We start from the raw sequence: 13,375 nt of genomic DNA, 5'->3' as shown, positions 1-13,375 counted from the left end.
CCCTTCTTCCTCCAGGTCTCTGCTGAGGCATCTCTCTCTTCTATATCTTCAGCCTCTACTCGAACTAGCTCCTCTTAAGTTAGAACATACTTTGGTTCACACCTTCCTATCTTCAGGGGAGGAAGGAGGGAGGGAAAGAAGAGCTACCAATCTCTCCTTCCCTTCTCAGTAAAGCTTCTTGAAAAAGTGATGTAAATTTGATGTTTTAGCATCTTTACTTCGACATATACTCCTCAACCAACACCTACCTGCCTTCTTTCCTCACCGGCCCCTCCACTCACAGCATTGTCCTTAAGGCCACCAGTGACCTTTAAGTTGCCAAATCCAGTGGACACTTTTCACAGCTTTTCCTGGGTTTCTCTGTTGTGATTGACACTTAGTCACTCCTATCCCAGGAGATCTCCTCCAAATTGATGCTTTTTACAACCACTTATGTGCTGGCACCTCCCGAATCTGTTTCTCTCCCTTATGTCTGTAAGACAGATGTTTACCCATAGGCACCTCAAACTCACAGTGCCCCAGATCAAATTTATCTGTTTCCCACCTCAGTTCTGTGTGTTCCTACCTCTATGTTCATAACCGCAACCAGTGGCCCTGGTCACCTAGAAACTTAAGTCATTCAGGCTCTTCCTTAACACTCTTCTTTTACCTTGCCCCATCTAGTCATGAGAACATCCTCTAAAATAAACCCTTGATTCCCCATCACTCAACTTAGGAAATAAAATTCTCTTGTATTTTTGTTGCTGTTAACTTCCTAAACATTACTGCATCTGCACCCCAACCCAGGTCACGGTTCCTCCCGTTTCCCAGGTGCCAGCTCTCGTCGGCACTCACCTCTGGACACTTGTCCCTGCTCCAGGCTTTACTTCACAGCTTGCAGAGAAGTCGATTTTGCTTCTGATTTAAACCTTCACCTGCAGAGTGAAGGCCTGACTGCCAGACATGACCTGGGAACTCCCCAGCTCGTGGCCCCTGCCGGATCTTGCACCTTCCTCTCTGGTTGTCCTGCACCTCGTCTGTTGTGCTCTGGCAACACTCAGCTTTACTGTGTCTCCACAACTCCTGTGGTTTTGCACTTTGGGCCTTTCTGCCTGTGGCTTCTTTATCTGGTGAGGCACCCTCCCTGTTTTACCTGGCTACTCCTGCTCATCGGCCTAGCTGTGTTCTCTGGACGGACTGTCTAGGTGCCCAGGGCCCTTCATCTGGGCTCAATAAGACCCTGAACAAAAGTATTTTATCTTCGAATATTCTGCTTATCTCTTGCACCCAGTAATCTGAGTGTTTCTTAAGATATCCTAAAGAACAGGTGTAAACTTAACCTTTTCTCTTTCTTCACCATTTCCCATCATGGTGCTCAATACAAGCTTTTGCTCATGGGCTGACTGTGCTTCAGTTGTTGAAGAAAAACCACAGAGGGCGTCAAGCTATTACATAGCAGTGCCTGTGGGACCAAAAGCAGCCTGTATTTACATTCTCTAGTTATCATCAGGTTCTCGTGGACTCTCAGTCTTTAAAGCAGAGCTCCCCGATCAGTGTGCCATGGCGCCCAGGGTAATGGGAGACCAGCTTCCTTGACCCTTGTGATCTCCAGAACCACCTATTATATACACTTCACTACCCTTTCAGATACTATTTTCTAGGGGTTCTTTGACCTGAAAAAGGTTGATAAGTACTGATTTAAATGATCTCCACGTAAAAGGAATCTAGAAAGAAAAGATCTATAACAAGTTATCAGCAAAACTTGATTATTGGCCAATAATTCATCATGTTTAATTCTCCTTAAAATATTCATAGGAAGAAAAAAATGTCAATAACTATAAAAGCTGATCAGACTAAAAATTCTCTGATTTTTAAATTCTGCTCATTTTGAGCACTAAAAATTCTTTTTGTTCACTTTGCATACTTCTTTCCATCTTTTATAATCTTCATGAAGTCAGCTAAGACTTTTAACTTATCAACACGTTTATTTTGAGCCTGTAGCTACTGGGCACTATACATTTTTGAAATCTGAAAGCTTAGACTACTGTCTGATGAAAACGGAAGTCACAGTAAATTGTAATGAATGTTTGAGTGAAATTGTTTTCTCCTAAGCATTTGAGTAGAGTGTTCATATCAGCCTCTTATGCAGAAACCAGAAATGTTTCTAAGAATTCCTTGCAGTCCTCTGCCTTCTTTGGATTAGCATTGAGAGCCTCCCACTTTGTGGCTGTAATTTTAGAAGAGTTAAGTAGGATCCAGAACCTGAAGATGTACTAACAGTAGCTGTATTTCATGGTACCAATAATTCTGCAAGTATAAACAATGATGTGGACAAAATTGTGCAAGTTTGCATGGTTTTTCTTTGTTAGTGATTTTAAAGCCAAGAGAACATATTTTTCCCATTTCTTATGATTTTTCTTCTTAGATATGAAGTACTACAGCTAAACTGACTCTGTACCTTCTCGTATTAGCTTGTTTTGCCTAGTAACATCACAGATGGTCAAAAGAGAATCAGCGTGAGAATTTCCTAGTGGAAATCAGCCAGTTTCAAGGGCCTATTTTCAGTTCTCAGCCTTTCATCATTTGCGGGGTGAGGGTTATGTTATACGTGAATCCTTCCAACAAATGTTGCATTGCGCTCCCGTTGTATCCCAACAGGTTGTTTCCAAGAGAGGGAAGGACTACATCCTGAAGCACATTCCAAACATGCACAAAGATCAGTTTGCACTGACAGCTTCTGAGGCTCATCTTAAATATATCAAAGAGGCTGTCCGACTGGATGACGTCGCTGTGCACTACTACAGATTGTATAAGGTATGAAACTGCAGTAAGTCTGCAGCTGTATCTTCTTGATCGGGAGAAGTATTTTTTTAAGTTTTGGTTGTTTTTCAAATGGGTTTTTAAAAGAGTTTTTATTTGAACTGCTGTTTATATCATCATAAGTCAGTCTTGGAGTCAGTGATGTTTTTCTTTGGGCCTGGGAACAGGAATGGGTCTTTTTCATGGTTCTGATATTGAGATGACAAGTGGCTGTAAATTGTGCTTTTGGTTTTTCAGTGATTATGAAATAGTTATTCTCCTCCTTCCCAAATCTGCGTTTCTGCCTTGGGGAGTAATGTTTGCTACTTCTTTGATCAGTAATTATTTAATAAGTGAAGCCACACCTGCATTGTATCTATTAGTAATAAGAGCACCACTACAGCAGCTAATATTTATTGAGTTTTGTATTTATGGAAACACTTCATATCTATCCTTTTTAAAAAAATACTCATAACTCTATAAGATAGGACTGTGATCTTCATTTTACAAACAGGGATACATACTAAAGATCACAAAACTAGTAAAAGACAGGAGTCAACTCATGTCTGCTTACAAGAACCTTTGTGCCTGAATCACTGACTTTCTTGCTTCTCTCACTCCGAAGTTTGTTCCTTCTTTTGTCCTGTGTCCTTGTATTCTCTGTTCTTGTGTTTCTAGCCTCATTTTTCCATTCTGAGTCAGAGGTCACACATCCAAATAATAACTGGGGCGGGTCTCTCAGGGAATCACAGGCAAAACTATTCACCACATTCTGTCTTCTCTCCCTCTTCTCCACCACACTCCTCTCCCTTTTCCACAAGTAGCACTTCCATGGTAAGAACCCTTCAATTCCCACCCGAGTATTCAAAGGCATATTTATTCTCCAACCAAATAGGATGAGGAGGTTCAGCGTGTGGTCTGTTGTATCCAGCTTGCTGGGATTAAATCCCAGCTTCAGCCCTTACTGTGTAACCTTCTGTTCTGTTCTGTTCAGTCTCTCAGTCGTGTCCGACTCTTTGCGACCCCGTGGACTGTAGCCTACCAGGCTTCTCCATCCATGGGATTCTCCAGGCAAGAATACTGGAGTGGGTTACCATTTCCTTCTCCAGGGGATCTTCCCGACCCAGGGATCGAACCTGGGTCTCCCGCATTGGAGGCAGACACGTTAACCTCTGAGCCACCAGGGAAGCCCTCATGTTTCTGTGCTTTGGTTTCCCCACAGATAAATGGAGATGGTAACAAACCCAGTAAATCCTGAGGTTCATTAAAGACTAAAGGAATTAGTGGGTAAAAAGTGCTTAAAACAGTGCCCAGCACACATTAAGTATGAAGTTAAACGTGTTTCTGTTACCACTATCTTTGTTATTATTAGGGTTTTTTTTATCTCTGGTACACCCTTGTGGTAAGATAAGCATAATTAGGCCATTAGAGACTGGACCATAGATCAGTTGTATTGCTAGGTAATTTTCTTGGCTGGTTCAAGAAACTTAAGAGAGCAAAGGATGTTATTTTTTCCCCTTTCATGCCCAAGAAATGTTTTGTTAATGCCTGTCATCTTTGAAAGGCAAAGACTTCCACAAGATCTCTTCAGTTAAATTCCTAAAAGACTGAGTTCTTGTTTTTCTTTTAAGAGAGTTCATTGTGACACCTCAACTTAGAAGAGAAAATGAAAATTAATGACATTTTTGACAATAAGTTTATATTTTAAAGATGTATTAGAAGTATGAATGATACATTGGAGAGAGTATGGCTTTAGAATCAGATCATCAGTTAGAAACCCTCCACCAGCACTCACTCTTGCTGGGATCCTGGGGGACCATTGCTGCAGTCCTGGGCATCTGTTCAGTGGGAATGATCCTGTACATGTCACAGGTCAGGAAGGATTCAACAAGATGATGTATCTGAAATGGCCAGATGGCGTGCCTGGCACGTTAGTGAGTGCTCAGTAAATATTGGTTGCTTTCTATTTGCTAGGGAAGTTTGGTATTTTAAAGAATCCTATTAAGAATCCTTTAGTAGATAAAGTAGATATCTCTAATTTATCTTTTATGTAAAAATTAATTTTTCAATTTGCTCAAAGTGTGCTACTTCTACCTGGTATAAAAATCACTCTGGCCTCCTTAAAACAAGATAATGCTAACAAACTGATTAAGGTGGAGATAGATATTTTTTTCCGTATGGAGAGAATTTTCATTCTTTAAAGAAATTAAGTGACTGCCATTAAAAGTGCTTCATTTAAGACCTGTATATAAAATGGAGACAGGAGATAGGAAATTTAAAACAACAACAACAACAAACCTCTGTACCTCTTGCCCAGTGATACATACCTCATACACACACAACCAGCATTTTTATGAACACAGTCTTATTTCTGGAAGCAATCAGAACAGCCTTGAAAGGGTTATTGGCCTAAATTCATAGTGATGAATTGGTTTCTCCTGTTAAACCTATACTGTATGTGCCTTTCTTGATGTAAAGAATATTAGTGGGGAAAATAAACAGCCCCAGTAGTGAATATAGGCTCTATCTACTATGCCAGCTGAGGATACAGTTTCTAAAAATACTTCTTTCCATGATCATGCAAAAACTGGCACTAAACATAATAAAGAACTGTACACACTCATTTTTTTTTTTATTGAGAAATTCTCATACTGAAAATACTTTAGTGACTTAGCAATTTTATTTTCTATTTTGAACTTTACATCATACAACCACTTGTTACAGATGAGTGCTTAAAAGATGTGGCTAAGTACAGTATTTTTCCCTTATACTTGTTGTGGTGTAATTTTTTTTTTTTCAGTTTATGGTTTAGCTGGTTGAATGTATATCATATTGGCAGGTGATAATTGAACTTCTTAAAAATAAGTGCTTTTTCCAAACTAACATAATGTAAAGCTTTATAGCTTTCAACTGTCTTCATGAGAGAGTATTAACGATTCAGTTCAGTTCAGTTTAGTTGCTCATTCATGTCTGACTCTGTGACCCCATGGACTGCAGCACTCCAGGCTTCCCTGTCCATCCCCAACTCCGGGGGCTTATTCAAACTCATGCCCATTGAGTCGCTGATGCCATCCAGCCATCTCATCCTCTGTTGTCCCCTTCTCCTCCTGCCTTCAATCTTTCCCAGCACCAGGGTCTTTTCAAATGAGTCAGTTCTTCACATCAGGTGGCCAAAGTATTGGAGTTTCAGCTTCAGCATCAGTCCTTCCAGTGAATATTCAGGACTAATTTCCTTTAGGATGGACTGGTTGGCTCTCCTTGCAGTCCAAGGGACTCTCTAGAGTCTTCTCCAATACCACAGTTCAAAAGCATCAATTCTTTGGTGCTCAGCTTTCTTTATAGTCCAACTCTCACATCCATACATGACTACTGGAAAAACCATAGCTTTGACTAGATGGACCTTTGTTGGCAAAGTAATGTCTCTGCTTTTTAGTATGCTGTCTAAGTAGGGAAGCCCATTAACTATTCAGGCTTGCTTCTAACTTTTGTTTCAGAGTTGGGAGATTTAACCAGTTTTAAATACACAAAGTCTACTGTACCTCAGAATATAACTATGACAGTATATTCAAGATTCTAACATCTGAGAAAAGATGTTAGATAGAAGGTTAAAAGGGGCTTCCCAGGCAGCGCTAGTGGTAAAGAACCCACCTGCCAATGTGTGAGATATAAGAGACACTGGTTTGATCCCTGGGTAGGGAAAATCCCCCAGAGAAGGGCATGGCAACCCACTATGGTGTTCTTGCCTGGAGAATCCCGGGCTACAGTCCGTAGGGTCACAAAGAGTCAGATACGACTGAAGTGACTTAGCGTAGGATAGAAGGTTTAAAAGACCTTGATGTAGAAGCAGCAAATAGTCTTACCAGAGTTCCCAGTAACACACGAATTTAGAATATTGTCAGATATGAAAGTGTTTATAATATAGTAAAAACATTAAAACTGTGAAATCTCAAAGATTTAAAAAGTAGAAAATACCATTATTGATTTAATATGTACCCGTGATTTTCTTGTATCTTATAGGAAAAAAGGAATGCAGAAAGGCAAAGCTATTCTAAGTAAAAAGCTTTCTTATACTGAAATTTATCTTTCATTCTTTGATGCTGAATTGTTTCTTACAGAAGAAAGATACACTTTTTCATACAATTTTATTCCTACAGGATAAAAGGGAAATTGAAGCTTCTCTGACCCTTGGATTGACCATGCGGGGAATACAGATTTTTCAGGTTAGTTAATGGAGAATAGGTGTCAGATGGTATCCACTGTCTCTTAACTCTGACAGTGTGCCTGCCTGGTCCTGTGCTATGTTCACTGGTCCTATTTCCAGCCATTGATTGGTTACTACTTCTTATTTGTCCAGCACAGATGTGGATAATGTGGGATAGACAAAGTGAAACAGTCTGATCCTTGACATCAGTAAGTCCACTCACAGATCATTAATATCTAGACATTTTTCGTGTGTCATTAATTTTTAGCATTCTTTTTTATCATCTCATGTATCTGTAACTATGGAAAGAAAAATAACTTTGTGATAAAGTGTCTGACCCAGACATTTTAATTTCTGTTACAATTTTCTGATAAAACTCATCTGTTGACTAAGTAGCTCCTGTCATCCTTCTGCAGGTGGGATGGTGTTATCATCCCGCCATCAACAGGGGAAACAGGAGGTCTGTGAGACCTGGGAGAACAGAAGGGTGCTTCATCTTTGGTATAGGCAAAATACCCAGTTATGAAAGTCTGAGTGCCTTACCTCATCTCTCGAATGCCTGAGTCTTCTGGACTTTTTATTTAAATTTAGAGATGGGCCAGAAGGGAAAAGATTACCTTGAAAGGCAGCGTAGTCACTGAGGAACCCAAAGTGGCAGAATTGTATCATTTCTCTTTTAATTACTGTCTGCATGTCTCTAAAGAGAGTTGGGGACCTCTTTCAGATTTTAATTACTATATTTTAGTTTTCTGGGAAAGAAGTTAGAGCTATTTCAGAGCATCTGTCAGTTTCCTCGGTAACTCTATGTGCATAACTTATACGAGTTATAAGTAGCTCATCATTCTTTCCACAGAATTTAGACGAAGAGAAGCAATTACTTTATGATTTCCCTTGGACCAATGTTGGAAAGTTGGTGTTTGTGGTAAGTTTAAAATAACTGACTAAAATACTCATCTGTTTGTTTTTGTGGACTTTTGTTTGTTAAACAAAATATTGTTTCAGGCACAAAACTTGATGTTTTCTCAAAATTGAAGATGAAAATAGTTAAGCTTTCTGAGATTCTTACTCATGTGCTGTAATTATAATCCTTGCCACTTTTTCAGTAGTGAACCTAAAATCACAGAGTCTTACAGCAAAAGAAATCACCAATTTTAATTTGTGTGTCTGGTCTCCACCACTCGACCCTAGTTGCAGAAAAAATGTGATGGGACAAGTTTGAGATGAATTCATCAAACAGAATTATTTTTAAAAATGTACAGCAGAGGGATTAGGAAACAGAAAGCTGTAATCAGAGGGTAAATTATTCTTAGCTTGGGGGTTGGCCCGTTCTTTTGGAAGTTAGCTTCTCTTGAATAGAGAATAAAGAGTGATATAAAAAGAAGTTTCTATTAATATCTGTCTGTTGAAAATCATCATTATAAGAAAAGGGCTACAACTCTTAAAAGGAAAAGTACTTTTGTTTTTAGATTATTGAGAACAATACACTTTCTTTTGTCAGAGCAAATTCTTGTTTTTTCCCAGCTGTTTCGCTCTTTTGCCGGCTGTATCCATTTTGGGGAAGAGTTCAAAGAATTACAGTTAATTATATGTCTTTCTAGTGGTCATTAAAATTCATAATTTCACTTTGTTCCTAAATTACTGGAAGAAATACACAAAGAGAGGAGGAAGATAAGGATTAAGACACATGCTTCTTTCCAGCAGGAAGATGGCCTGTATAAATAAAGAGCTCTATTGCCTGATCGCATTTGGGCACTGATCCCACACTGCCCTGTGAGTTAAAAGACCTGTTTCTGACTTTAATTCCCTGGGCACAGTTCAATCTGATTTCACTTTACTCATACATTAAATGGGGCCTGACCTGCCTCCTCCTCACTGGCTCTTTCTCCTTCAAGCTTTTTGTGAAAGAAGTGGAGCTATTTGTAAATAAGAAAATTATTAACCCACTTGCCCCCTTCATGTCTCCAGTTAAGTAGTAATAAAATACATTTATAGAAATTGAATTTTTAAGGGTCCTGCACCAAGTGGTTCCTGAATCTAGTTGTGCATCACCTCCATCTGAGGAGTTTGTCTAGATTTCTGGGCCTCACCCCAGAGATTTTTGATTCAGCACATCTGGGGCAGAGACTAGGAATCTGTTTTGGCAAGCTTCCCAGGTGATTCTTCTTGCAGCCAGCCCATCCCTGCCTAGCTGTATGACTCTGGGCATATCACTTAACATTTCTGTGCCTTGGTTTCTTTCTTATACAATGGGGATAATGGACCACCCCCTTGGACTTCCCTGGTGGCTTAGATGGTAAAGAATCTGCCCACAGTGCAGGAGACCTGGGTGCTATCCCTGGGTCAGGAAGATGCCCTGGAGAAGGGAATGGCTACCCACTTCACTATTCTTGTCTAGAGAATTCCGTGGACAGAGTAGCCTGGTGGGCTACAGTCAATGCACATCTTATTTCTCCTTCCTGTCTCATCCCTCCAACTGTCCATCTGGCTTCCAATTCCCTCTTTTATCTAACTAAAGAGCTTTTCATTTTTTCTAACCCCCAAATAGGTATCTTGTATTGTTTACTATCATAACTCCTTGTTTATTTCCACCCCATAATTTATCATAAGCTGTAGTTATTTTATGTGTTTATTTACCATCTCTTCCACCAGAATGTAGCAACAAGAGGGTAGGGACTTAGTCATATGCACTGCTGTTTTCTCCGGAACTAGAAAAGTGTTTGACATCTTGCGGATGCTGATTGCAGCCGTGAAGTTAAAAGACGCTTACTCCTTGGAAAGAAAGTTATGACCAACCTAGATAGTATATTAAAAAGCAGAGACATTACTTTGCCAACCAAGGTCCGTCTAGTCAAGGCTATGGTTTTTCCCGTGGTCATGTATGGATGTGAGAGTTGGACTGTGAAGAAAGCTGATCGCCGAAGAATTGATGCTTTTGAACTGTGGTGTTGGAGAAGACTCTTAAGAGTCCCTTGGACTGCAAGGAGATCCAACCAGTCCATTCTAAAGGAGATCAGTCCTGGGTGTTCATTGGAAGGACTGATGCTAAAGCTGAAACTGCAATACTTTGGCCACCTCATGCGACGAGTTGACTCACTGGAAAAGACTCTGATGCTGGGAGGGATTGGGGGCAGGAGGAGAAGGGGACGACAGAGAATGAGATGGCTGGGTGGCATCATCGACTTGATGGACATGAGTTTGAGTGAACTCCGGGAGTTGGTGATGGACAGGGAGGCCTGGCGTGCTGTGATTCATGGGGTCGCAAAGAGTCGGACACAACTGAGCGACTGAACTGAACTGAAGCATTCAACAAATATTTAAATGCATTACTCTTTTAGAGCTTGTGGTCTTATTTACTGAGTTAGGGTGCTGGGATTACATTTGAGAACGCTTTCATGATGGGCCCTTCTCATCTCCATTACGTAAATAGCCTGGCCAGCCAGAGAAACCACAGATGGAACCAGAAGACCCTGGCTTGGCACTTCCCTGAATTTTTGGTAATCCTCTATCCTGTGATGTTTTTGAAAGGGAAGACAATAATGTACCCCTCAGGGAACTTTGGATGGAGACTTAAGCATCTATTTCTGAGTCTGTAGTTTTCCTTACTTACTAGGAAAGAAAGTGGACCTTGACACATCAGCGACTTGTCTTCCTGACTTGTTCTTTCCCTCCACAGGGTAAGAAGTTTGAGATTCTCCCAGATGGCTTGCCTTCTGCCAGGAAGCTCATCTACTACACGGGGTGCCCCATGCGCTCCAGACACCTTCTGCAGCTCCTGAGCAACAGCCATCGCCTCTACATGAACCTGCAGCCCGTTCTGCGCCACATCCGGAAGCTGGAGGAAAACGAAGGTATCGCAAGATCTTGGGCGGGAAGCAGGTGGTACTTTCGCCACCCATGGCCCCTTACTCTACAGCTGCCAAGAACTGGGGCTTTAGTCTCCTGAAGAGTGGGACCTGAGGACCCCCAGCCTCTCCAGGTTCCCAGCAGCATTGCTTTTTCCGTCTCAGCAGTCCTGGAAGGCCCACCCACAGCCTGGTCAGCATATCTGAGATTATCCCTGCTGTTTAACTGTCCTAGCTAACAGTCTCTTTAAAGTTTCCCTGCACTCAACTTGAAAGTCTGGAAAACCACTATGTGGAAGCACAGGCTAAGGTTTATCTGCTTGCCAGCTTTTATCTGCATCTCAGAGCTTTGTTTATACGCTGGTCCACCTTGGGGCTGTTATCCACAGGCTCTCTGAAATGCCTTGCAGTGTGATTATTCCTTATGTTAGAGTGACAGTAAAGGTGGCCACAGAATATCTCCAGCCTCTTGTTGACAACTTGGAAGCCCCTTGTCTGACTCAGCAAGAAAAACCAACAAAGGAGAGAAAAGTTTACAGTTGAGAATCTTGTTAGCCTGTCCTATCGGGGAGCGGGGGCGGTTTGCTGAGACACAGAATAGAGCAGTGCATTTGGGGCTTCAGAGTTCTGAGCCATGAGAATGGCAAATCTTGGTGAGGAGAGGAAGACAAGGTGGAGGCTTCTAACAATAGACTTCAACTTCACAGTATTAACCTGATGGTTAGCTCTTTATCTCCTGTGGTTACTCTGTACAGCACACTCCAGTTTCAAACCCCAAAATGCTGCTTTGCATATTTGGTCTTTCAATGTCTTCAATTTTTTTGCAAACTCATGTTATAGTAACTGTTGGTAATTTGATTGGATTTGATTTGGGGTATTTGCATGAATTAGGATTCAGATTCATATTAACTTAGGTCCTTATCAGAAACACATTTCGACCTCTCAGACCTCACTTTTCCTATAGAAACAAGACAAGTACCTGTCCTCTCTTAACAAACAAAAATCCTTATAGAGGTTTAAACACAATCTGATGGATGTTTCTCAAAAGCTGCCTCTCAATTTAAATAAGGCCCAGTTTGGAGATGCCTTTGTAATTTAAGTAACAATTAGAACATGAATTGTTTTCCACCGTCTGCCACCAAACTCATTTGTCTTTGGAGAGAGTTAGTCTCACTGTCTAGTGTATTGGCTTCCCCTGCTGCCAGACTGCCAGTTCTTCCCCATGATGACTCATCAGTATAACAAATGCATGTATCTGTCTGACGCTGACATGAAGATTAGGAATTTAAATGGGCAGAAGCGCCAGGAAAACTTGTGAGAATAGGTGACTTAGGTGCAGAGCCCATCATTTGCCAAGTTGGCTTCATTCCTGAATGGCCAACTCGCAACTTTGGGAAATTCATTTATTCCAGCAGCTCTCTGCCCACAGCATTTTAGTAAATTCTTGTTTAGGTGACTGTAATGTGAGCCCCTTGGACCCTGAAAGAATTAATGAACCTCCCCTATAGGTTCTAAAGAAAAATTACAAAGAATGTTGAGTTCTTAAGAGGGGAGGGCCTTGTCTGTTATCAGGTGTAGTACCAAGTGCACGTGAGGGCTTATGTGAATGGGGCAGCGAGAATGACAGTGATGCAGATTGGATCTTTGATGTGGGTGTGTGTAGATACATTTTGCAGATACATTTTTTTTTCTTCCGCATCTTTCTTCTGCTTAGAAATCCCTCCAGATCTGAAGAAAACCTGAAACTAAACTCCTTTGGATTAACCTTGGCCTGAATTCAGTTATTTTCACCCACACTTAAGGACTGCAACATTTTAAACAAACAAAAAAAAGCTGTTAACATTAGCCAAAATCACAGCATGAAAAGAATCTTTATTTTTCTTAATTCGATATCATCTAGTATCACCTTGTCTGAAACACTGTTTTTGCATTTTATAGTAAAAATGATCACAAGAATCCTATTGTTAAAAGAGATGGATAAAAAATGCTTTCTGTCATTAAAATCTTTTTTCAACTCTGTTTTACTGAATAGCTAGGGCTTATTCTTGGGTTTTATGTCAAGAGATTGCATTGACTTGCATTATGGTCCAAAATAACACGAAAAGTTTGGTGTTCTGTGGGCTCTTACAACAGATGATTTGCATTGTTGACACCAGTGATTACTAGGGGGTGAGCGGTTGCATTTTGTATTTCTTAGAATACATTGCAAAATTATTTCAGCATTTCCCTCATTTTGTAACTGATTGGTGTGAAACTTCTTAAATGTTTGCAGAAGGTCTAAGAGATGAAATGCACAGTGACCGGAGTAGAAGCCAGCACGTGGAACACCAAGGCTGTGCTGACATGTTGACAGGAAGTAATTCAGGCTAGGCTCTTATTAGATAGAAGACAAGTTGGCAAAGTACTTGTTTTCTAGTGACTATGTGTGTGAGTATAGAATAACTAGTTAACTCCAAATCCCCAGAAATTTGGGAGTAAAAGGGCTATTTTTAAAGATATAGAAAAGTTTTTTTTAATTATTAGAGCCACTGTTATCGGTTGTCTTAGGGCTTAA

General features: G+C 40.6%; 1 protein-coding gene across 5 annotated transcripts in view; it reads left to right on the top strand.

Annotated features, from left to right (window-relative positions):
- The window catches only part of FRMD6 (FERM domain containing 6), a 279,964-nt gene that overhangs the window by 253,038 nt on the left and 13,551 nt on the right, over positions 1-13,375 (top strand). For all 5 annotated transcript variants that reach the window (XM_055437443.2, XM_055437446.2, XM_055437442.2 and 2 more), the window contains 4 exons: positions 2,638-2,793; positions 6,933-6,998; positions 7,833-7,901; positions 10,653-10,827. In XM_055437443.2, coding sequence (XP_055293418.1) covers positions 2,638-2,793; positions 6,933-6,998; positions 7,833-7,901; positions 10,653-10,827 — 466 coding nt within the window. The remainder of the gene's footprint in view (positions 1-2,637; positions 2,794-6,932; positions 6,999-7,832; positions 7,902-10,652; positions 10,828-13,375) is intronic.

This window comes from Moschus berezovskii, chromosome 9 (assembly GCF_049115385.1).
Source record: "Moschus berezovskii isolate FMDL1 chromosome 9, NW_MosBer_1.0, whole genome shotgun sequence".
Lineage (NCBI taxonomy): Eukaryota > Metazoa > Chordata > Mammalia > Artiodactyla > Moschidae > Moschus > Moschus berezovskii.
This window is presented reverse-complemented; position numbering and strand designations above follow the sequence as displayed.